Genomic DNA, 25,815 nt, shown 5'->3' on the forward strand with positions numbered 1-25,815 from the left:
CACACACACACACACACACTCCCTCCATTTAACTCATAAAAAGTTGTTGAAACTGGAACATGTTCTAATTCCAAAATAATCAAAACTACTAAGTTTCGTCTGGCTAATTAAAATAGTAGGAAGTACTTGCATTTTAACATTATTTGTGAGATCAAATTTTTTTAATCAATAGGCATTGTGAATACAGGGGGTCCTCGACTTACGACGTTGATCTATTCCTAAGTCGCGTCGTAAACTGATTTTCGGTTTAAGTCGGAACATACGTACATACTGTACGTAAATAACATACTATAAGAACTTATCCTATCCTAACACCTATCCTCCTCGGTCCGGAGCCGCGTAACCGTGTATTCTTCGCGTTACCACTGAAGTCGAAACAAGGCTTTATACAGTAAATGGGAGATGTGTCGTAACCATGAAACATCGTAACTCGGGACTGACGTAACCCGAGGACCTCCTGTATTCATATAAAATCATTTGTTGATCCAACATAGTTTCTTGTATTTTACATTTAAATAACATTATTAAAAGGTGCTGTCTTAAGAAGGGATACCAAGGTTAATTAATCGTGATTATTTACATCAAATTGTGTGATGAAAACAAACTAACAGCATACATTAAAGTCCATGTTTGACCATAGATTAAAATCATATAAACCCATCTGTTCATCATAATTCCATATTTGCAAATGGTTTTCCAAATGGATGCCTTTAAACTGGCTTAGATGTAACTGTACAACTGTTTATCACCTCAGCCCTGCCCCTGGAGTTGATTTGTGTATTAGGCTTATGACATAGGAAACTCTTGCTGTTTGAATTCACCCATTTGAGATTGTCTTTGGATAATCGCCGTTTCAAAGTAGAAAGCATATTCTTGTTGTTTATTTATATCACTTTATTATATGCGCCTATTCAAGGGTATAGAATTAGCATGGATGGAAGTGACTATCCCCACCAATATCCAGCGATTATTGAATTGTCCACACCAATAATTATGTCTCCACAAAAAAAAAAAAAAAAAAGAACCTCAAACCCTATCTGTCAACGTCTCATTAACTTAGAGGTGCAGAAAGGGTTAAATCATGTTCTCTACTCAGTCCTATCTCCCCGTAACGCATATGGCCAGTGTGAAAGACTGTGCTGTTCCCTTCTGTTATGTGAGACTCTGTAGCTAGGTTTGTTTTTGTTAGCAACGCCAAAACTGGAAGGAAAACTTTCCAGTAATATGCGGAACTAACTGTGCAAGACTCCGGTGCAATGTGGGTGACACATGGGTGTCAAAAGTGAGGGAGGATGGCAGCAAAGAAGAAGGTGAACATGAGCTACTTTTCAAAGAAACATGTCAGTTACTTTAAGTCAAGTTCGCTAATGAAATGAGTCCATCATAATAACATTAATGGCAATGCTAAGATTTGGCGACCAGCATACAGCAGGCTATAGCATCTGTAGCTAAAAGCACTTATTCATTTATTAATTTATACTTATTTATTAGCCTATATGCTTCAACCACCTGACGTCTGTGGACAGCTTCAAACTAGTTTAATTGATATGCACTGAAAACAGATTATCTTACAAGAGTTAATGTAGAATAACATATATTTATTCAGTTATGTAAGATGGAAAGCATTGCCCCTGCTGTACTGTTGATTGCCTGTGCTGTACTGTCTGTTCTGTTCATTCATTAGTGAACTTTCTCAGTGAAGCCCTTTAAGTAGATTGACAGTTGCTGAGGCACTTTGAACTTGTTATTTACACATTTTTAATGTGGTCTCAGAGTTGATAATTGGGCTAATCTCAGCAGGCCTGGCGCAGGTACAGTATTCCCCACTGATCACGATGGTAATCTTTGTTGTATTTATGCAAATGAGGCAGATACATTCTCATTTTAATTAGGCTCATGAATATGAATGTAAGCATGGCTTTGTATGCATCTTTGTAGGTACTCTGCTTCAGCTAAGAAACGGGTCTAGCATAATTTTCATAATTAATGATTTTCCTTCAGTGTTCAAACTATGTGGGGAATTTATTTTACTACATAATGCTATACGTGCACGCACAAACACACACATACACCTATGAACGGTGAAGGGAATTAAGTTTTTTGTTCCTTGCTTTAGGGCTACTTATTTAGAAATATGAAACGTAATAATAAACTATTCTTAAAAGAATTGTGCTGACATGCAAGAATCAATTTTTCTGGCAAGAGATGCCAAACATCTAACAGGGCTCTTTGGCTTATTTGAAGTAAGTTACTTAACCTACCCCTAAAGTAAAAATTTATGAGCAACTTTGAGGCTTAAATGCTGTTCAGATTCTTGGTTCTTTGAAGATTTTGAAACGTGAAATGTTTGCTGTGAGATCCGTTGCTCTTTGTTTCCTCCCAGAACTCATACGTAATCTAACATTTAACACCTTCATTTGTTTAGTAGCTATCAATGAGGAGTTTACCATTTCCAAAAGTGTTTAAATGCTGGTCGGCCATATTTGCATCTTTCAGGGCAAGGCAGAGAATTTCACAAGTTTCTTGAGAGGAGTCCAAGCTGTGTCTCAAAAAAACTTGGTTTCGAGTTTGTGTCAGACCGCATAGCAATACCCGAAAATAGCAGTCTAATTCATGCGCTTATTTACTTGGTTGTTTTTTAAGCCTATTTCCACATTGATTATTTAATGCCCTGGTGTTGTGTTAAAACTCATTTAAATATTTAAGATCTATTTTGTATTTTAAATTCAAGCCAGAGTCAAATTTCAAAGAATCTTAGTCAGGCTCAAGACTCCATCTCTGTCTCAGAGATCTCAGTGGATGCACTCCTCAGTTGCATGTTTTTATATATTATTATATCATGATTAAAATGAATACCGTATCGTTCGACCACATACTGATGTACTACATGTTGTACCTTACACATATTTTAATACCTTTTTCTTAGGATTGATTTTGAAGTCTACAGTCATCCATTTCCCATGAATGAACGAGCCAGGCTTTCTGTTTGATGCTGTGTGTTTGCTTGTGTTTCTGATGGGTGAGTGTGTCAAATCAGGCCTGTTGAGGCCACCTGCGACCCTGCTGCTAAAGATAATTTACTGTCAATATTTATTAACCTTGAGTTTTTCTCTCTGTCTCTCTCACTCTCTCATACACTCACTCACTCACTCACACACACTCTTTCTCTCTCTCTCTCTCTCTCTCTCTCTCTCTCTCTCTCTCTCTCTCTCTCTCTCTCTCTCACACACACACACACACACACACACACACAAAGAACATGGATCTTATCATCCATCCTACACCAACACCCCCACTTTCCTTTACAACTTCAAATGTTAGCTTCCTCTAACCTTGTGGATTTATTTTTTTTTCTCTGCAGAGCAGCCTGCATTTGTATTTGATATGGATGTGGTCTAGGCATCTACTATATATAAGTAGGTAGATTGTAAATGAGATGTGAGTGAAAATATATTTATTTTTATCACAAAAATAATGCATTTTTAAATGTTGCTGTTTTCCGTTGTATTTTTGGTATCACAATGCAGATAAATCAGATGATAGCATATGTAATACTAATATAAATACATTTTATTCAGGCTGGCTATAAATATTTAATATTCGATCACAATATATTTTCACAATATATCATAATATAAATTTTGCGATGGAAGGAGAAATTACCTCTGCGTTAGTGGAGAGACCAGTGAACCATTTAGGTAGATGGTACAGTGCAGCACTAAACGATAACAAGCAAGTGGTGGGACTAAAGGCTGAACTGATGAAGGCTATTAATAGCATTGAAAGTTCATGTTTGCCAGGGATGTTGCAATTGTGGTGTTTGAAGTTTGGCTTACTGCCTCACATTAGATAGCTGTTGACAGTTTATGATGTTCCAATCACAGAAGTGAAGTGAATGGATGGGTTATAAACAAGGCCATAAGGAAGTGGCTAGGGTGCCTCATTGTTTAAGTAGTGTGGCAAGGTATGGCAGAAGGGTACTAGAGTTACAACTCAGGTTTATTTGAGGAATTTAAATGTGCAAAGGTGAGTCATGAGATGAGTATATAGTGAGCAAATAGTGGTGCAGGTAGCCAGGAGCTCATTAAAGCTAAGGGATATGACTGGACAAGTGTAATGTGGAAGAGCAGGCCTTGAGTCAGGTGATTCATGGAAAGCGTTTAGTAAGGCCACATCACCAGAGAGACAGCGAATGATGACTAGTTTTATTCACAAGCAGGAAGAGGAAGCATGGTGCGCAACAGCAGCGACACAGGCTAAACAAGGCCAGTGACTTCGCTGGGAGAATCTAGAGAAGCAGAAGATCACATGGCAAGAGCTATGGGCGATGGAGGCAAGTTGTATGAAGTTTTTGCTCGGAGCATCTTACGACATCCTTCCAATGCCACTAAATCTTGTACAGTGGGTAGGTGAAGACCCTAGTTGTGGATTATGTACAGAGGTTGGCATGCTGAAGCATATCAGCTTGTAAGGTTAGTTTGTTGCTGGGTCTGTATATATGGAGACATAATCAGGTGCTTAGGGTATTAGCGTGTTTATTGGACAGCAATAGAGGCCTAGAGGAAAATTAATTGCTGAGTGGTTGTAGAAATAGCATGGTAAGGTTTGCGCGCGTGGGGGAACGTATTCAATATAAATACTGGTAGATGGGGTGAAGCACGTGATTGAAAATCGCTGGTCCCAGAGTGCATTGCGTTATCTACAGTGAGGCCAGACATGATGCTGTACTCTGAAAGTAAACAGATAGTTAAGTTAATAGTTCCGTTTGTGGATGCAATAGATGAAGCATTTGAAAAGAATTTGGCAGCCGAGGTGAGGGAACGTGTGTAGCAGGCTAATGTAAGACAGTGAGTAACCTTAGTTGTTAGGAGTAGCTGGCTGCTGATCGGATCATAAACAGCCCCAGCAACCTTAGTGGTTAGGTGTATGGGTATTAACAATGGGGATTTTTTTGTGGCTGCAGGTAGGAAGAGAGTGGGGTGGGCCCTATGTGAAGCTAATGGATTGGCATATGTTATTTCACATCTTATCTTGTGTATGATTATAATAATGTATTTTACACCCAGATAGCCCTGTGTACATATAGCCTTGTGGGTGTCTCAGGTCTTGTTGGGAAATGTAGGGCTGTAAATTTGGAAACAGAGATTAAGGAGCACACTTCAAGCATTAAATATCGCTAATAGTTTGCTGATTTCCATAAATTTCCAGTTCCCATTTTGTAGAGGAAGATTTTAATTACTATACCCTGAAACTCAGTTTTAAGGGGCAATATGGGGTAAAGGTGAAATTATGAAATGGGATTCATGCTGTTTCCAATACCTTCTGATTGTAGCTTGTATGTTAAATTATATTGGTGGGACTTGAGGGGAATCCCTAAAAAGGGCCAAAAGGGCCCTTGGAGTGTCTTTAAATTCACTTTCTGTACACTGTTATCAGATGGATCCTTATGACTCTTTGAAACTTAATTTCTCTTTATTATAATCACCTGCATTACTATAGAGAATAGCTGCTATTCAGGACTCACTAATGGAATTTAAAAATGCAAAAGCACAGCACCGCAGCAAACAAAAGTGAAGAATTAGTCAATCAAAGTGAATTCCAAAACACTTTCAGCGCAAAAGAAAGACCAGCTGCACATACTAAAATGTCAACAGTTTTACAAACCATGGTAGCTACTTATTATAAGGGCATGTAGACAAACATCATATAAAGTATTTTTAAATAAAAATCATTATTTTGCAGCTTCAAAATCATTATGATTTTTTACTGATCTGTAGCAATACATATACTGCACTATGTACATTTGCAAATGTAGGGGGAGACCCCCAATAGCAAATATACCAAATCATACCTAGAATTTCTTTAACAGTAGTTTGTGTATATTTGTTTCATGTTGTAGTTTTAGGAAATGGAGAAATAACCAAGTTAATTTAAATAATTGCACAGTGGCGCAGTCACACAGCTCCAGGGACCTGGAGGTTGAGGGTTCAAGTCCCACTTCATGGACTTGTGGAGTTGGTGTGTTCTCCCTGTGTCTGCGTGGGTTTCCATTGTGCAATGAAGTGATTTTCTACTTGTCTTATATAAAATATAAATATAAAAAATAAAAACAAAAGCATTAATAATTTTTCAAAACTGCAGATAACAGACCTGTAGCATGAGTCTGTATTAGAAATTGCTGGAACAGAAATTGGAGATGGAAACTTTTATATATTCAATCTGAAAACTGTCCTGAAAAAGCATGCATTCACACTGTCTGATGTAATGATATTACCTATCTATTCTATTTTTATATGGATAGTAAGGTGGTTTTACTCTGAAAACCTACTTTTCTAATCTAATATGAAGTTATTAAATTAAAAAATTGCTCAATTTACAGCAAGACAGTTTAAAAAAACAAAAATGGTTATCCCTGGTGTGTCTCTACATTAGATCATGTACAAATGACATCCTCACTGATCAAATGCATTGGATATTTTCATACAATACTGTGGTTGTCACATACTAATATTCATAAACATTGACCATTTTAATGGGATGAATCAAATTGTTTCTACTTCTTGAACATGCTAAAATCAACACACTGTCCTTTTACCTAATCTGACAATGTTAAGATTAACATTTTCAATTTAAAAATTCAGCCTAGACTTTCTCATTTATGAACTCATGTTTAAACACGTTTTCCTCTTTATGGCTCCCAAACGCTGCCAGCTATTCTCTGATCTTCATGACCTTACAAACGGTTTTCACTCCTTGTCTCCTCTTACTTAAGTTTGTCATTGATAGGCCATATGGTGCCTTTTCTCTGATTGCTGTTTCCAGCTGTGTTTTCCATTCCAGTTGCAATCAGAAGCCTCTCAAATGCAATCAAACTCTTTCCCCCCTGTTGAGCTCATCCCTACAGGGAGCGAGGCGGAGAAAATAATCAATAGTCACAATTAAAAAGGGTAATAATTAAGCGTGATGGTGGTTTCCTCTGTCTGCTCCACTGCAGTTTTCCTCTCTAGCTTGTTGCCTTGCTTGTGTATTTTTTGAACCGGACCAAAGAGAATGTCTAAATTAAATTCATTCATTGTCTATAAGGGCTTATCCAGTTCAGGGTTGTTGTGGGTCCTGAGCCTTCCTGTATCAATGGGCACATGGCAGGAACACACCCTGGAGGGGGCGCCAGTCCATCGCAGGGCGACACACAGTCTCACTCAGACACATACCTATGGACACTTTTTGATTAGCCAATATACCTGGGGGAAACCCATGCAGACACGAGGATAACACATCAAACTCCTCACAGACAGTCACCCGGTGCGGGGCATTTAGGAAAGCATTGACTTTATTTTACGTTGTATATTTACTTTCTGCTAAAGTCTTCACACCAACACCTGTCTTTCAACCTGTTCACTGGCATCAAAAGGATTTTTAGGGGTGCATTTTTCTGTGCTCCCTGAACATATTGAGTAGCTCCATGCTCTTACAGCTGGGCAGGGATTAATACAGTTGTTCCCATAGAAACCTCAGTGTTGCCTGCATGATTTAGCATAGGATCACTTTGATCATGAAAGTGCTGTAGAGTTCATGACCAATGTATGTGTGTGTCCTCATTAAAACACACCAGATTGGTTCTTAGGCATTAGAAATACCCAGTGTGAAGTGTGGACTGTTGGAACAACATGAATAGATATTAAACATCAAATAAATATAACCTATATATATATATCAATGAAACTAATGCATGTTAACAAAAAAAGGTGCAATTTAGTTCATTATAATTTTTGTTTTCATTTGTTTTGTTTACTGTTGTTTCTAACCCCGTACTCTACCCCTTTAAATGCCAGACGTGTTGGAAGGTTGGAGCTTCACCCAGATTGGCTGTAGAGCGAGGCAACCTCCCTCAGTGGGAGAAAGGCCACTAGTGAAAGAAATCTAAGCTTTTAAGACATATTTATTGTCTTGATTATTGTTTGTTGTGCCAAATAAAATGATGACATTTGAGTCATCATCTCTCAGTATCTGTTGGGTGCTGAAAACGAATGCGCTCTGCTGAAGTATGGGTCTGTGTTTGTCCCTCCTCCTTGGTTGTACCACGCCATACCTGGGACCCTGATTAGTCTACAGACTTGATTGAGGTGTCGTTGGAACGCTGATACACGGATCACATTTTATTTGTCATTTTTGTACTTTTCGTAAATCTTTTGCCAGTTCTCTTCACACAAACATGAGGAATACTAATGAACGGTTTGACGGAAAGACTCACATATTATATACACATAAGTGTGTGTGTGTGTGTATATATATATATACACATATATACACACACACACTATCACAGGGTGTTTGAGCATCCTCATTTTTGGCATTTGCCCTCACCCAATCAGGAGATGATTTCTACATCTAATGGAGCTGCTGATTACACACTGAAATTAACTGTGTATCATGCAGAGAGAAAAATAGCAAATGATCTAATTACCTCTGATGCAGTGAGTCACATCCTGTATTTTTGGAAGGTTTTAGCAGGGTAGATGCACAAGGAAAGATTGTACAGTAGGCTTTTTGGCCTCAGGTTATATTTTCTGACATGATGTGGTTGTTTACTACATATTTAATGCAATTGCATGCATATTCCAACACAAGGGTGTAATGGTCTATGAGGTTTTGGGGAAGTTGCTGAAATTTCTGTTCAATTCTCTGAACTGTAATTGCATGGAAAAATGATAAAGAATAATATAATCACTCACTACTTCATGAACTACTACTATGGTTCATTCTTCTGAAATATTTGAAAAACAGTACTGACTGGAAAGGTAAAGAGGAAAGAAACACACCCGTTCAGTAATTTATTTAGAATAGCCAATTATGATACTATACACTTTATTAAAACAATATTTTTAACAATGCTGTTCAATCGAAATGAGGCAACACAACCACAGCTGCATGTAAAGCATGTAAAGTTTAAAGTGCTGTTTCTGACTTGAAATCAAGTCTTGCTATCTACTTCAGAACAAGGTTCATTATCATCCAGTTTAATATTAGCAATACTGAATGCACTGGACAAGTGCTTGCCCTGCTGCTCACCTTCACAGTAAAATCACAATATCTGTGTTTACAGGCAGCACAAACTCCTTTTATATGAGGACAGACTTGGATAATATTTATAGAATTTATTTGAAAGGTGTTACTCAGTAAAGGCAATGTGATTGCAGCCATTTAAACAGTATTTCATTTAAATATTTCATTGCTGGAAAAATTATTGACATAAATATAGTCCTTTACTTTGGACAAAACGCTCAGAATCAGTGTTGAAATTTGTATTTTCAATAAGTGGAGTTAATTTTCAGTTGATTTCAGGGGTTACATTGAGCAGTTTTATGTTGAACATCTTGTTTTCAGTGTGAAAAGCAAATTATTAATCAGCAATGAGAAATAGCTGCTCACCCTCAGGCTTGTTTAGCACAGAGTTATATATGTCAGAATCCATTATGAGGAAGCCGTGTGGCCTAAATGTGCACCTAAGCATGTTTTAGGATGGTTTAACATGAAGGAACACATGCACATGCTGACACTGCATCACAAGGACACACTCCAACCACCCCACTCACACATTCAGGATTACACATTCCTCTCTTGGCTCTTAGCAAGTAGATTCAGTTCCAGCTGTCATATGTAAAGAGAAAGGGGCAAATAAATTGAAGTGCATGAAGATTAAAGTGGATCTTAATAGCTTTCAGACGTCCCCGCTGCTTGTCTGTTATCTGGACTCTGGATAATAACTAATAAGAGAGAAGGACTGCAGAACTTTGTTTAAAGTCTAGGAAGTGTTTAGGGAACTTTTATCTGAATTTAACTTAAATGTTGGAGGAAAATAATGTAGAACTTAATAGCTGGAACAAATAAAGTTCTGTGAAGTATTTCAGTGAAGACTTGCCTTTGTACATTGGGTTGTCAGTTATAAAACGGAGAGAATTTGACCTCTTTATAAGTGTGTGTGTGTGTGTAACAATAGTAAAGCTAATTCAGATAAATGTAAAATCTAAAATTAGTTTTATTTTGCATTATTTTGCATCTCAGCCTCATTATAAATGCTGATTAAATATCTGAGAGGAATTAAATCTACAGAGAACAAACAAAAAAAAAAATTAAGACACTAATCCTGTGTCTAGTAAATTTAGTTTTAGTTTAGGTGGATTTGAAATAGTTATGGGTTTTTTTTATTACCAGTTGAATTCACTTTAAAGCACAGTTATAGAATTCTAATTGATAATCTGAGCATGACAGATAGATTTAAAAAAAAAATGCAGCAAAAGAAACATCAGCTAGAACCTTGTTAAAAACCCCTCTGAGGCTAGCCTTGTTAGCAAATGGGATGTGCAAAATGAACAAAAATATATAGACTGATCACAAAATCAGCATTTGAATATGCAATAAGTAACAGCTCTTAACATTAACATTGTTTCTTTTGTTGTGGCTTTCTAATCCCGCAGTTCCCTTTACAGACAATGTTTGACAATGTTTTTATGAAGTCACCAGCTACATTTTAACGGAAGCTGTGCCAATGGAAAAGCTACAAGGGACCACGTCCCAAAAAGTTTGTAGAACCTAGCCAAGTCGAGTAGGTACGATGAAATGGAAAAAGTGCCATATTGTGGCATTCAGCCGGACAGCCTTCTGTTGCTTCTGGAGGCAAGAATGTCGGCAAGGTCAAGGGGACTGCACGATGTTTCATGGAACTCACTTATCCACCCTGCCTCTATCCAATCTTAATAGGGATTTAGAGGCTGAATGCATTGGAGGTTAATAGAGGTTTGGACCATATGTCACATTAGCAAATTTAATCCTGCTCACTAAAATTGAACAAAAAAGAACTAAAGACACATAGGTTATATATATGTTTTACATATTTTACTATGTGCCACATAAGAGCCAATTTGTCATAAAACGTTATGAAAATTATGGCTAGGATGGTTAGCTTAAGCCCTGTCCTGAATTTCCTAAACTTCTTGTTTTTGGATATAGAGTACAGTAAATGTGGTAGAATTGAATGTCTGCTCATTTCAGGTTTTCTTTAAAATTTAGGTTTTGTTTTTTCTTCATTTAACCTGTCACACATTAACTCATGTTAAAAAATGTAAAACACCTCACACTACATGATCTGCCTTGAATGAAACCCCAGACATTTTCATAGTGGTCATGGCTGACAGACAGCTCCGGTCCTCAAAAACTCTTGGGAGTTTCTAGTGAACTGCTACACTGAAAGAGCAGGTGGGAGTTTCTTGCTACTGAAATATAAACAAACATGGCGGATGGCAGTGAAGCCTTAACCCTAGCTCAGCTCTCATTGATTTTTTATTTTTTTTTCACAGGCATGGCTTAATGTTGCATTTCACACCTGAGAGTCAGTGTCCACCTCACACTACAGGATTCTGAGTCGTAAATATTGAACGTTTCATATTTGTGATTTGCAATCGGGGCAGCCCCACTTGCTTTGAGAGAAGATTGGAGGAGTAAAGATTAGATTATGGACTCCCAACACTACAGAATAATCTGAAGAGACCTTTTGCCATTGTCAGGAAGAACAAATAGCCTCAAAATCAGCCCAGTTATTTTGTAGTGTGGGCCAGAATTTTGCCGCAGTAACAAAGTCTGCTCTTCTTGGAAGGGCTTTACAATAGGGACTTTGCTGGCATTGAGCCATAAGAACATTTAATGAGGTCAGGCAATGATGTTGAATAGTTAGTTTTGGAGCACAGTCACCTCCGCAACTTAGCCACAAAGATTTGAATGGTAGTCCAATGTTTGATAGAGAAGCTTTATATCCATTCTGCCATGCAGAGTGACCATAAGCTTATGTGCAGCTCCTCCAGGTCATAGCATGCAGTGCAGGCATAACTGAACTGAGCTTTACCTTAAAGTAACTGATCTCTCTTATTATTATTATTATTCATATCTAAAAAATATTTGCAAATATGCTGTAGAGTTTCAAAAATCTAATTAGCTTCAAATACTAGTTATGCGAGACCACACACAATAGTTCAATTCATTAGTGATGCAGCAAGTTATTAAAACCCATTTCACAATCCCTGTAGTAATCTTTTACCATTATTTTGCTTGGAAACTGTGGCGAACATTACACAGGCACCATAATTTTTATCCATAATATCAATGCAAGGCTTACAGTATTACAGTAATAACAGTATTACAGTTGCTGAAAGTATAACTGCCAGACAGTTGTCTCTTTATTCATTGGCAGAGTTATTACTGTAAAATGAAATCATGTGAATGGATATTTGTGTTTTTGTTTATTTATTTATTTATTTATTTTTACTCACGGAACATCATTCATTGGAGATTGCAAAAAGTACTCCTTGGGCTTTATATTACAAAGGGAATACTTAACTAATTAACATTGTTTAGAAGTAATACCATAACTCACATTCAATAAAATATGATTAAATCCTTATTATATGTAATATACATTTCACTTCATTATAAACAGTTCTGCACCTGCTCAATCATGCACTAATCTAGTCAGTGAATTACTTGCAGACCGTGTGTCAAAAGCTTCAGATATTGCTCACAAAACATCAGAATGAGGAAAATGTGATCAAAGTGAATTGGCCCATGGCATGGATGTTGATGCTAGATAGGATAATTTCAGTGTTTCAGAAACTACTGATCTTCTGAGATTTCCATGCATAGCAGATTACAGAATATTCACATCCACTACAGTGGGAATAGTTTCAGAATTGGCGGTTGAACATTGTCTGATCAGTCTTCATTTCTTCCAGAACTTAAAAATGGTAGGGTTTGAATTTGGTTCAAAATGCATTCATCTATGGACCCAACCTGCATCGTGTGTCCGGTGTGTTTTAGTGTTTTAGTGTATATATATATATATATATATATATATATATATACACATACAGGGTGGGCCATTTATATGGATACACCTTAATAAAATGGGAATGGTTGGTGATATTAACTTCCTGTTTGTGGCACATTAGTATATGGGAGGGCGGAAACTTTTCAAGATGGGTGGTGACCATGGTGGCCATTTTGAAGTCAGCCATTTTGGATCCAAATTTGTTTTTTTGTTTTTATGGGAAGAGGGTCATGTTGCACATTAAACTTATTGGGAATTTCACAAGAAAAACAACAGTGTGCTTGGTTTTAACTTTTTTCTTTCATGAGTTATTTACAAGTTTCTGATCACTTATAAAATGTGTTCAAAGTGCTGCCCATTGTGTTGGATTGTCAATGCAACCCTCTTCACCCACTCTTCACACACTGATAGCAACACCACAGGAGAAATGCAAGCACAGACTTCCAGTATCCAGTAATATTAATGGCACATACCAAAAGCTCTACATCAGTTATGCTTAGTTTTAGTGCCACTGCTTGACTCTTGTTGCTGACTTTTGGCGCATCTCTTTATTGACATTAATAATCCTCTACTAATGGCTACATCCAACATAAAAACACACTTTCAAACTGGTTCTATAAACCCAAACAATGTCTTGAATGCACTTCAATTTCCTCTCTAGTCACCAGATCTGAATCTATTAGGACTATTTGGTATAATGGCGAAACAAATCTGCAGTGATTGTAATGCAGGCAACATGAACTTGAATGTATCCAGCAGTCTAATGAATCCATGCCATCCACAATCTAGGCTGTTCTGAGTGTGAGGCATTAATAGAAAGGTGTAGGTACACACAGATGAACCAAAACGAATCCAGCTCCCAGAAAAATGTAATAGATATACAGTTAGTTCTTGTATTCAACATTAGGGATGTGCTGATCAACTATTGTTGCCCTGATTCCAATCAAATCTTTTTTGACATTGAGTATCTGCCCATGTTGAATCCTGATCTGATACTTAAGTGCGTACACTTCACAATTAAATATCTCTGCTGTCCATTAAGTTAAATATCTCTGCTGTCTCTGCTGCCTGCATCCAAGCTGCTGTATAAAGGTTGTAGTATTTTATTATTATTACTACAATTATTTTTACAACATGGTAAGCTGAAAATATCTTTATTGCCTTGTGTGAATTCCACTTAGTGCAGCACTGCAAATATTTCACAGGGATATTTCCAGACTGCAGGCATTTCAACCATGTCCTGTCACAAATTGTGCTCTCTGTTTACATGTGACAGCTGAAGTAAAACAAAGTAACAATATAGCAGAGTCTCGGCTACTGAATCTCATGAAACATCATGAACAAAAATCAGCAGAGTGCCTTTAATTTGAAACGACACATACATGGAGTGGTGGCCAGCTGAGTCATATTAAAAAAACATTTAAAAAACTTCCTTGGGACATTCACAGCAAAAAATTCTCCTGTGGTGAACTGATGGAAACTAACACAGAGCTCGGAGTTGGTCACAAGCATCTAGCAGGTTTCAGCATGTCTAGGTTCAGAACACAACAAAGAGGTTTATATATCCCTTCTATATAAACACAGCTCTCCACAGGAGAGAGGAAAGGGAGGGGGGTGGTATGATTTAGAGGAAACATAGGATTAGATTCGGACAATCAGTATTTGACATGTTGGACGTAATAGAAATGGGCAGGCATGAAAACATCAGTGATTTTTAGAAGGGCCAAAACAATATGGTCAGAAAATTAAGCCATAAACAGTAAGGATAATAAAGTATCCCCAGTCTGCAGTGGCGAGTATGTACCAATAATGTTCTGAGTAGCTGCATAACGGTGTAGAGTCCCCATGATAACCCTTCATGATGGCTTTCAATTGTCAGAACTGGGATTTGGTGCCATAGAAGTTCACCTAGTCTGTTGACCTGTTGTATTTTACATCACACTGACAGCTAGATATATGAGTGTTTACTTCAAGACTTGATGGAACTGTGAGAAGGTGGCAAGCCAGTGGGGAGAGGGTGATGCTCAAGCTAATATTCTGCTAGAAACACCTTGTTCTGGCCATTCATTTGGCAAATGTCACCTCACCTTCCTAAGTTTAGAAATGAGAGAAAAATCCACTTAAATGTGGCTTAGTGGTAACTCCATATGTTTGCTTTCACTGTATGTGAATCTGTGGATATGTAGTTGTCCCCACTTCTGTCTTCACTATATAACTCTATACTCTTCAGCAGCTCAGTTGCAGCTCAAAAGCCCCACCCTGCAAGTTTATCAGATTGGTTCCATAGGATTGTCATGTTTGAAAGCATGGCTGTCCAAATCTTTGGAGCACTGCAGTTTCAAAGAGGATACACCATATCATTGACTCTATTTAATTTATATGCCTTCTAAGATTATTTAAAAATAACCCAACACTGGTTTGTTAATAAGGTAAAAAAATCTTTTCACTTGAACTATTAAGACCACTCAAAATTAGATTAAATTATGGGATAAAAATACCACCACCATTTTGAAGACATTCACTCAATGACTGTATTTGTGTGTGTACTTTGGCTGCAGAGTAAAATCATGATGTGTTTGGAATGGGTAGATTTTTGACGTGATCTCCAGAGACTACTGCCAAAGCAGTCTACAGTCAGAGTCCACTAAAAACAAATGCCTCCATGAGAAATGAGACGACATCTTCTGTCTGGCACATCAGCCGTATCACAGTGAGCGAGGCTTCCTTCAGAGAGTTTGAGTGTAATAGTTGATGACATTTCTGTCCTTTGCTTCTTGTATTCCCTCTTCGTTCAGCAAAGCATATGTCAGCCGTCATACTGTAGTAAGAAGAGGATTATGTGTGTGGGTGTTTGTGTGTATGTGTGTGTGTAATGCTCTGACTTGAGGAAAAAGATTTCTTGTAAGGACAAAAGGCATTTTGCATTGATTAATATTTATTTCCTGAAGTAATGACATGTCTCTGGCAATAAAACCACATATCTTTAAAGATTCGAAAATAGAATCATTTGTGTAAACACATAGATTCTTTCAGAAGCTGCTTCATATTAATCTTAGTTTAAAGTCTGTTTCCAGGCAAGATGTTTACAGGCAAGATTTTGTGTAAAATGCAATAAAAATGAGAATGTGGTTTGTTTATTACCTATTCAACTGTCAAAAGTACAAAGAAAACATTTCCAATGCTTTTACTAATCAAGTATATTTCATTAATATAAACAAAAGAAGAATTAAAGTTTTTGGAATATTCAAGTTACAAAATTTTCATGCATTCTTACATAAGAAGAGATTATAAAATGCCTATCATCCCAAGGCAGATAAAGTGCCAAGCCAAGCCGAATAGGTACCATGCAGTGGAAAAGCACCAAAACAGCTTTTTAAAATATAGGTGATGAATGACTTTTGTGAATCATATTTGCAATGACTGCCTTGGGATGATGGGCATTTTATAATCTCCTTCTTATGTAAGAATGCATGACTATTTTGTAACTTGAATATTCCAAAAATTTTTGGAACAATTCTTCTTTTGTTTATATTGATGAAATATATGGTACCTGGTACATGGGACCAGTACTTTTTTACTTGCCTGCATCTAGAAGCTTAACATTACATGTTAACTTTGTAGAGCACTGATTGGCCAGAGAGACTTGTCAATCACAACAAAATGCAGACCTCCAGCAGAAATGAACCGTGTGTAAAATCTCCAGCTTACATCAGCAACCACATTTGTTTTAATCTCACAACAACAGCCCGCAAAATTACGACATGCTGTTTTGAAGAGATTCAAACACTCCTTAGATTGGTGGTTGACGACAAGCAGACATGCAACAACGAATGAAAACTCTTTACTGCTTTGTACATATAAAAAAGTGACCTGTGACATGTATTAGAACTACAATAAATGAGACCTCTTTTCCTGCAAGTTCCATTGTTATTTGAGCAAGACAATGCCAGGCCCCATTCTGCTTATGCTACAGCAGCATGGCTTTGTTGACAGAGTGGGATTGCTTGACTGCCTTGCCTGCAGTTCAGATCCGTCTCCTGTGGCGCACCATGAAGAGAAGAATCAGACAGTGGCAACCATGCACTATTGAGCAGCTGAAATCTTGGGTGAGGCAAAACTGGGCAAAAAGAATCTACTGGCAAATCTTCAACAGTTTGTATCCTCTGCTACAAGACAATTAGAAAGTGTAATTAAAATTAATTATAATGTATAACGGTGGTAAACATTGCATCTCTCTTTTGGAAATTTGTTTTGTTAGCAATTTATGTCAGTTATAAAGGTTTGGAATTAACAAATAATCACAGATTCTTACTGCATTTAACAACAAATCCCAACTTTTTAGCAAATGGGGTTTGTACTTGTTACTTTAAAAAATGGGAATTATGAGCTACCGTAAAGTTCACACAATTGTTCTTATTTTAAATAAGTAAAGGAGAAACTACATTAAGCTGCGGCCTCTTGTAGCAATGTTGGGAGTGCTACAGGCTGGTGGTGGTGGTTCGTTTACTATGCCCTTGCACCGTTAGTCATCCTACCATAATACTTGAATGGTAAATGCTGCAGGGGCCTGTTAGCTGACCATCTGTGCTAATATCCTTTCCCGACAAGTGCGATTTATATATATATATATAATTAATTAATTTCACAAGGCACCTTGTAGATGTAAAGTCAGAGACTAAATCTCATCTGTGGCTGCACAATTTGCGTTAGTCGTCCTCTAGTCCCTAATCAGTTTGCATAGCATGCTGCCCACAGGACACTGTTGGCTGTATATTTATGATGATGGCTGGATTGTTCTCAGGCCAGAAGTGACACCGAGGGGTTTAAAACTATCAGTGTGTAGTGGGGTAGTATGTGTCTATGGTGTTGTTTATGGCCTTAGCTGCTGGTGAGTCTACTATAGATTTAAGGGGTAAGAGTTAGGGTCACCAGTGAGGCTATTTTGGATTTACACTTAGAGTTGGGGCATGTTATAAACATCTGTTTAAAAATCTTTTTCCTACACCCTTCAATAGTTACATAGTGCAGTTTCTGCTGTGCTGAGCCTGGAGTAGCAAAGGTAGAGGCACTGTTTTCCCTATTACAGGTCAGTAGATCATCACAATAATTTTGAAGCTGTGATTTTAAGGGAAAAATATTGCATAGTGTTCCTTTAATAGTTCAAGCAAAAATTCATTCGTTGCAGTTACATGCTGTTTCTTCAATCTTGACTATTACCCGTATTGAAAAGGTCAACTAGGCTTGGTTGATGCATGGCTTGGATAGAATTTGTGTGGTGTATGTGAACATGGCTTTACTTCAGCTTGAGTTAATTGAGCTGTAAATGTGTGCTTTCATAGCACCTGCTTGGAAAGCTTTATAGAATGTTTTGCAAAAAAAAATCCCATTCAATCTAATTGTAAGTGCTTAACTCTGAGTTTGTTAAAATAGCTGAATTTAAATTGTGGTATTTATTTCAACTGACATTTCTTTTGCATGCCAGTGAAAGGCCATACTCTTAGCAAATATCAGGCATAATTTTTTACAGCTTCAGTAGGTCTCTGAGATTTAATAATCTCCAGGATTTTTACATTTTGATTGGAATATGTACGGTTATTATTCTTTTTTTGTCAACTTTAGAAAGTTCTGATATATTGCTTGACCATAGCAGTATACACTATATAGACAAAATATTTGAACATCGTATCATTCAATGTTTTTCTACTATTATATAGGACTAATAAAATATCACCATTATATAAACAGAAATCCTGACATTGTACTATGATGACAAGTTCAAATATTGTATCTAAGGTTTAGGAAATTGTTTTTAATCTGGCGGCAGAATACCCCAGCCCCGTATGTTTCTCTAAGTCAATAAAACCACGTTTTCAGCTTATTTATTTAAGCGTGTTAATAAAGATTTTCCCTTTATTATGTCATAATGGCATTATGTCAGAAAGCAACTCTAAAGATATGCCTTATGTTCTTTATTACTATCAAGCTTCTTATAGCATTCCACCTTAAATGATGCAGGCAGCAAATGCTAATGTCTGCACTCTTTACGGTGGAACAGGAAACTATGAACATGAAAGGAAATAATGGAAATGTCTCACTTAAGTACTTAATAAAAAAATCTGAAAAGTAAGGGAAACCATAAGATGCGAAGACATGGTCAGTATTAAGTCAAATTGTCCCTTCCACCTTAAATTTTGTAGGCTCATGAATGTAACTGTGGCACCATTTAACGTGGAACAGAATACGTGCAGGAATAAGAAGAGTAGCTCTGTAATGTTAAGGAACAAATCTTTAGAGGTGCTTCCCGACATAATGCCATGGGGAAAGGAAACTCTCTAAAAGAGGACATCTGCGATTGTAGGGAAACACTGTTCTCTCTGGTTTGTTTACGTTCAGAAACTCTGCTCTCTCTTTTTTTTTAAGTCAGTATTACCCAACTATTGAGCAGGAATAGAGCAATATCCTTTTCTTGGTTTGTGATTTTCAATGCTCTCTCCATTGTCTAAACACCCCAGATGCCATTTCTGTGCCATAAGCAGAGAGAGAGGGAGAAAGACGAGTATACTGGACCGTGACAGTTTGTTTTTTTACACATTTACTGATGCCAGTGCTTCGTAATAATATTAGACCAGTTTCAGGCAGCAATTTGCCATAATTAACGTTAAGTAATTACAGTTGCATTTAACATTTTAGGCTTAACTGTGAAATAGCCCAATTTTCAAAAGCAGAAGAGAAGTCTAGGTTCTGAAAGATAAACATAGTGAATGTTCAACCTGAGCACATACGGACATGCAGTCCTCTGTGCCATCTCTGTACAGCTGGAATGGAAAAATGCAAACACTTTTTTTTTTTTTTTTTTTTTTTTTTTTTTTTTTTTTTTTTTAATGATTTTGATATTTACTTCACTGCCATTGCCATGTATTTTTTTCCCCAAAGTCAAAATGTCAAAATCTGCATTTAAATGGAAGCCTTTTTGTTTTGCATTAGCATATTTCTGATGTATTCAATTATATATTTTTTTCAAGGTCCCTTTTTTTAGGAAAATTCTCCTGTTTAAAAGATAATAATAAATAAATAAATAGTAATAGGTGCTCAATCTGAAAAGTGTTAGGAGAGCATTCTTTTCATGCCACAAGGATCCTCTAACGAGACAGGAAAGCACTAGGGCTTTTATTTTTTGCTAACTGAGCTGGAACATGATTAAAGCTAAGATTGGTTTCAAGCTAATGGTTTAAAGAGACAGTGCTATTTATTTATGTTTGTTGTTCTTATGTGCAAATAAATACAAGCAAATGTGTATTGTTCAAATTACTGAAGCATATTGGACCACTTATGATTTTGAGAATTGTAATTTTGGATCGGAGACATGTGCTATTAATTTCAGCTGTCAACAAAAAAAAAACTATTTTCTTCACTTTTCCAAAGGGGAAAGACATCTGCGCATATGAAAAACTACTTAAAATTAATGTTAAATACAGAGTCAAGACCCCTCGCACTACCCTTCTTGCTGCTTTAATCAAATGTACTGTAGCTACATTGGCTTGCTCTGGTGGTGAATATAATGGAGCAGATTCAAAAAAGTTAGTTTGAGTCTCATCTGTTGTCTCCCAAGTTATAGAGACTTTAAATGAGTCTCAAACTGAAGACAGAAATAGAATTTCAGGTTTTTTTTTTAACCTTTGCATGAGTAAAAACACAGTGGACTTACTTGTATTTAGATGAAGTCCAAATGTTCCAAATAAAATGCTGTACAAATTGTTTTAGTGTTAGTTTTTTGACAATGTTTTCAATTGACATGAATATTTACAAACACAAGTTTGCAGAAACGTTGGAAAAAGAAGAATCTTTGATTTGTTAAATGTCTTGATACTATAACCGACAAATGCACAAAGAAAAGTTATTTCAATGCAAAGGTTTTTTAAATAAATTGTAATATAAATACATATATAAAATGTAAACATAAATGCACTCCTGAAAGCTGGATCAGAGGCATGTTTAACCTGTCATACACCACCATTCCTTTTATTTGGGACCTGAGAATACCAGTTTAATTATTTTTTTTAATTAAAATTGTTTTTTAAAAAAAAACAAGACTTCAACACTCAACCCTCTCAACACTGTCTTGCTGAAATAACCATGAATTTCCCATAAACCTATGTTGTCTTGATAGCAGCATATGTTTATCCAAAAATCCCATTGTGCACCTCCACATCAATAGAAAATTCTTACATATGCAAGTCCTATGCGGTTTTTTTACTAGTATTTAAATTGAAAAACACATCACCGTTTCTGCTTTGGTTTTTTTATTTATTAATTTATTTATTTTTTATAAAATGTCCTGACTTTTGTGGAAATTGGGTTTGTATCTTTAAACATTTACAAAGCAAATAAACAAAATGACTTTTGTTTTGGGCTTTTTCCATGCAGCACTCAGTCAATTCAAGTCATTTGTCAGCTCCTTCGGAGCCAGTTAAATGGAATAATGCTAGGTTTTTCTAGCAGACTGCAGCTACACACTTTTATCCTCCTTAATCCAATTTCTTTTGTGAGTCATTCGCATACCCTGTGAAGCTCGGAGGGACTGAGAAGCTGTCATGGAATTGTCTGCTGGTCGAAGGTGTGAGACAAGCTGTAATTGCCTGTAAAATTAGTTATATGTTGTGATTAGGCACTTAATGCTTATGACACAATGAAAAACACAAATCCACGCATGATATACAGTCTCACATGAACTGAAAAGAAATCACTTGCTTAAAAAAATAAGTTACAAGCAAAACTGCATCTTACATATAATGAACTAAACGTACTAAAAGACATTTGAGAAATGTTTATAGGTCAGATTTGCAACAGCTACTCCATTTGATTGTATTTCTTTTAGAAACAGGACATCATAATGCATTTTGGTATGATATACTTATTTGGTAAGGGGGTCCTTCATCTCACCATGACCCTGAAAAATCTTTTACAGCAAATTCATGAATGAATGAAAACTGTTTATCTTCTCATCAGCTTAAAACATTCAGTGGGTTTTTTTTACTTTAAAAGTCAGATTTGTGTCCCCAACATGCCGTAAAGAAACCTGTCATTGTGGAAAATAGGTATCATATCCCTGGACCCAGTCTTGCCTAAAATGTCAAATCCAAGTCACTTTTGTTTATTAAAATGAGAGTGATTTAAAATGGAGAATGGTGAAACCTCCACTGTGTGACCTGGATTTTTAAATTAGATTATTTTTGTGCTTTGCTCTTTTCTTTCCCTGTTATGATTGCCCACGTTAATTTTCTCACACAGACTCCCGGGTGTTTTGTCATTTCTGTCAACTTTTGTTGACTGGAGGAAGATTTCATTGTCAACAACAACCTGATGTTAACCAAAAGGTCAACTACCGTTCGTAACACGTTTCCGACGTGGTGAATATGCAAACAAACGCTGATAAGGTCACAATTTGAATAAGTCCCTCTCTGATGGGGAAGGAAAAAAAAAACCCATTTGACCTTTCTTTGAATGTGATTTAGGGAAGAAAAGGAAAAACATACCACGTCCTCTAATATACTGACAGCTATTAGCAGGATTTTTATCAAGGGATGCAGGATTATTGGTCATGTCAGATTCAACTCTTTTTGGCGTTCTGAAATAAGTTTCCTTTAACGAAGAGAACAAAGTAATATTTTCTTTTGTACTTTACAGCTGGGCACAGTATCATGTTTTCAATATCATGTTTTTTATAGTCAATGTGTGATACTGGGATTTTTAATCACACAAAGATGAAGGTTGATGCATGAATTTTTGTAAACACCCATTCTATGAAGTCTTAAGGCCATTTGTATTATTGTATTATTATAGTTGGACATGCAGGTTAGTATTTTAAAAGTACATTCCAAAAAATGACATATTTATATATTGGAATGTACTTATTTTTACATTTGAGTTCTTATAAAGTAGTAATATTACGCTCATGAAGACAGCGTTGCACGAGGATGACGAGCTATAATTACCCTCGTGTAGTGCGATGGGACTCAGAGTTAGATGAGGTGGTACAGTGCAGTGAATTTCTCTTTCAATGTGTGGAACATGGGTCGCAATGCAGATGTTAATGATTGTGACAATGAGCAATTGCCTTTGGGTGTGTCTAAGGCTATAATGTAAAGGAAGTAGCCGAATCTGTGCGTGTAGGTTCATACAGGTCACCCAGCAAGGCCAAAAATCCCAATATACAGGAAAATTTCCTCAGTGCTGTGGACGAAACTGACGAAGGACCACTGGTGTGTTTCACAGCTTGTAAATGAAAATCGTTTCACTTCCAGATAAGAATTGCTTCTAGGAGACAACACAGGTCCTTCACAACGAATTTCTGAAAGTATGTTCTGCAGGGAAATGCATATGTTATGGAGATTGACACCTAAGAAGCCTTTGCTCACTTCAGCTCTCGGAGTTGATTGATTACAGTGGGCGAGGATACACAAAAAATGGATTGTTCCTGACTGGAAGTGTCTTATCAGGTCAGATCAATCGCACTAGGCTTGTGTTCATCTAAGACCTGAGGAAGCCTTCAGTGAGGACAAGGTGTGGTTCAAGCTGAAGGGGGCTGTGATGTTCTGAGGAAGTTTTAATTTTGTAGAGATGGGTCCTTTGAGGTGAGAGTAAATTTGAACCACAGTTCCTACACTGAGCTGCTGGGCCAGCAGGGTTTTCTCCTTTAGCTTATCATCTTACCGAGGAATATAACATTCCAATCCCTGTATTCTACGATGAGAATTCTCACGTACACGGGGCTGCAGATGTGACTTATTGGCATGATGAACATTCAAGAGCACACTTGAATCCTCTGAAAATCGGTGGGACTGCCTGGAACAACAAGTAAAATACTGTGCAGTTCTTTGATACGAGTGTGGCTGAACTCTTGGATGTTGTCTACATCATGCCTTACGATTAAAGGCATTTCAGTCACACGTGGCAAATATTTTGTCCTGGTGAGCTTCAGCATAGATGCTATCACACAGATAGATACACATTGTCTTTCTTTATTGATTCTGAAGGAAATTTAGAAGGAAGGTAAATTATACCACTTTTTCACTTTGATCAAGCCACCACAAGGATCAACAACCACAGCTCCGTTCTCCTAGTGTCTAAACCGTCCTGTTCAGAACAATTGGTTTCAGTGACTGGTCCTTTAAATGAGAATGAGCCACAGCTCTGTTCAGCGTGAGAGCCCAGGAGTGAGGAGCAGAAACTCTGGCTTTTAGTAGTTTTAGCTTGGTTCACTTTCTTCTCTGGTCTTGTTCTACCCGGGCAAGCAACGTGATTGGAGATTGATAAGGCGATGAAACAATTTAAAAAAAAAAACAACTGCAGCTTGTGCAAGTTTAGCACAAGATCAGAGTGACTACAAATGGAAATCGTAATGACATCACCACAAAAAAATGGACTGGGTTTTTTATTTCACAGTTTGTGTTTTGGAGAGATCCCCAAATTAATATGCGCATGGACTAAAGATTACTGCAGTGCACTTTAAAAAAAAAATGCACAGTGTACTTTTCTGTGATGTTAATACACAATTACACATTGAAAACACTCTGCTCCTTCCTCTCTGCAGGCCAGCGGCACAGTGGGAACTGGAAGTATGCAGCTGCTGGAGACGGATTTTTCCCGAACATTGACAGAGTTGGTGGATTTACACCTTTTCCATCAGAAGAGCATTCCCGTTTTCCTCAGCGCTGTCACACTCGACCTTTTTAGCCGACAAACTGTAGTTTGACCTTCCCTTGACGTTGCAGTCAAAACAAAGGCCGGCAGACAGGTGTACTGCCAGGCACACGCTCATTCATCATCACGTGAGAACCGCACAGAAGATCACAGACGTGTACACAGTTCCTGCTAGTACACATTTTTTCTGTTGCTCTGAAGGCTAAATGTATACTCTGAAAACATGTCTCTGGGGTGGTATCTTTCTTTTGAAATACTGGTGTTGTACATTCGCAGGTACTTTTGCAATGTTTGTAACTTTTTAGTGGACAAAAATGTACCTTTATAAGACCATTTTGTTTGTACATAGCCACACAGGCCAGCACTCATTTTTTTAATTTTTTTTATTTTTTTTTTTATTTCAAACTATGAACAGTTCAGACAGATTTTGAGACAAATTTCAGGATTACAGGAAAACTCGTTATTTGTGTGCTGTTTTATTAAATATATCTTAGGATACATTGTAAGACTGAGAAGTATTCTACAGTCAATGTAATTCATACTTGTTGATTTCAGGATGTACCCTGAAGTGTTCATTCCTTGGGAGGAATGAAATTACAGAGTGCTAGCATAGGTTAGCATAGGTTACTGGGTTTGGTTTATTTGCTTTAACTTTTCATTTTTTTGCTATCCCCCACAATGCTGAGTAGTCAGAACAGTGCTGTGAGATCATTTGTACATACAGTGAAATGCATCCATGTTTTTATCAACCCTTATCTCCCATAAAGTTGAAGAACTACATAAAAATGTGGAAAAATAAAGAATTATTAAAAGGTACCCTGTGTTTTGTATTCTTTACAAGTGTGTTCATCAGAATGAGTCAATATGCTTGTCAAAGGATAAAACAAAAACCCACTTCATTCCTTTACAAACAATTCAGGAAAAAAATGCAGAGCTTCTATAAAGAAAATGCTTTCTGTTCTGCTTTTTTCAAATTTAAAGTAAATAAACAATCACTGTGCCCTGAATAGAGATGACACAAAACCACCTTAGACATATTCTAATGTAGAGTATAATCTTGCCGAAATAGCAACCAATTCTGAGTTTTTTATTGAATCGTACTTTTTAAAGTGAGTATTCCCCTTAGCACCTCAATTAAGATTAAAGTTTAATCAAGCCTGAATTTTTGCCAATTACTGCCCTGGAATTTCCACCAAGCCTGATACAACTTGAACCATCATTGTAAGTCTGAACTAAGTACA

At 36.9% G+C, this 25,815-nt stretch overlaps 1 protein-coding gene across 1 annotated transcript in view; it reads left to right on the forward strand.

Moving 5' to 3' along the window:
• The window catches only part of mad1l1 (mitotic arrest deficient 1 like 1), a 98,621-nt gene extending 73,241 nt beyond the window's left edge, over window positions 1-25,380 (forward strand). The window contains exon 18 of the mRNA XM_066649233.1: window positions 24,465-25,380. Coding sequence (XP_066505330.1) covers window positions 24,465-24,626 — 162 coding nt within the window. The 3' untranslated portion in view covers window positions 24,627-25,380. The remainder of the gene's footprint in view (window positions 1-24,464) is intronic.
• Window positions 25,381-25,815: the final 435 nt, after the last annotated feature.

Source organism: Hoplias malabaricus, chromosome 2, assembly GCF_029633855.1.
Source record: "Hoplias malabaricus isolate fHopMal1 chromosome 2, fHopMal1.hap1, whole genome shotgun sequence".
NCBI lineage: Eukaryota > Metazoa > Chordata > Actinopteri > Characiformes > Erythrinidae > Hoplias > Hoplias malabaricus.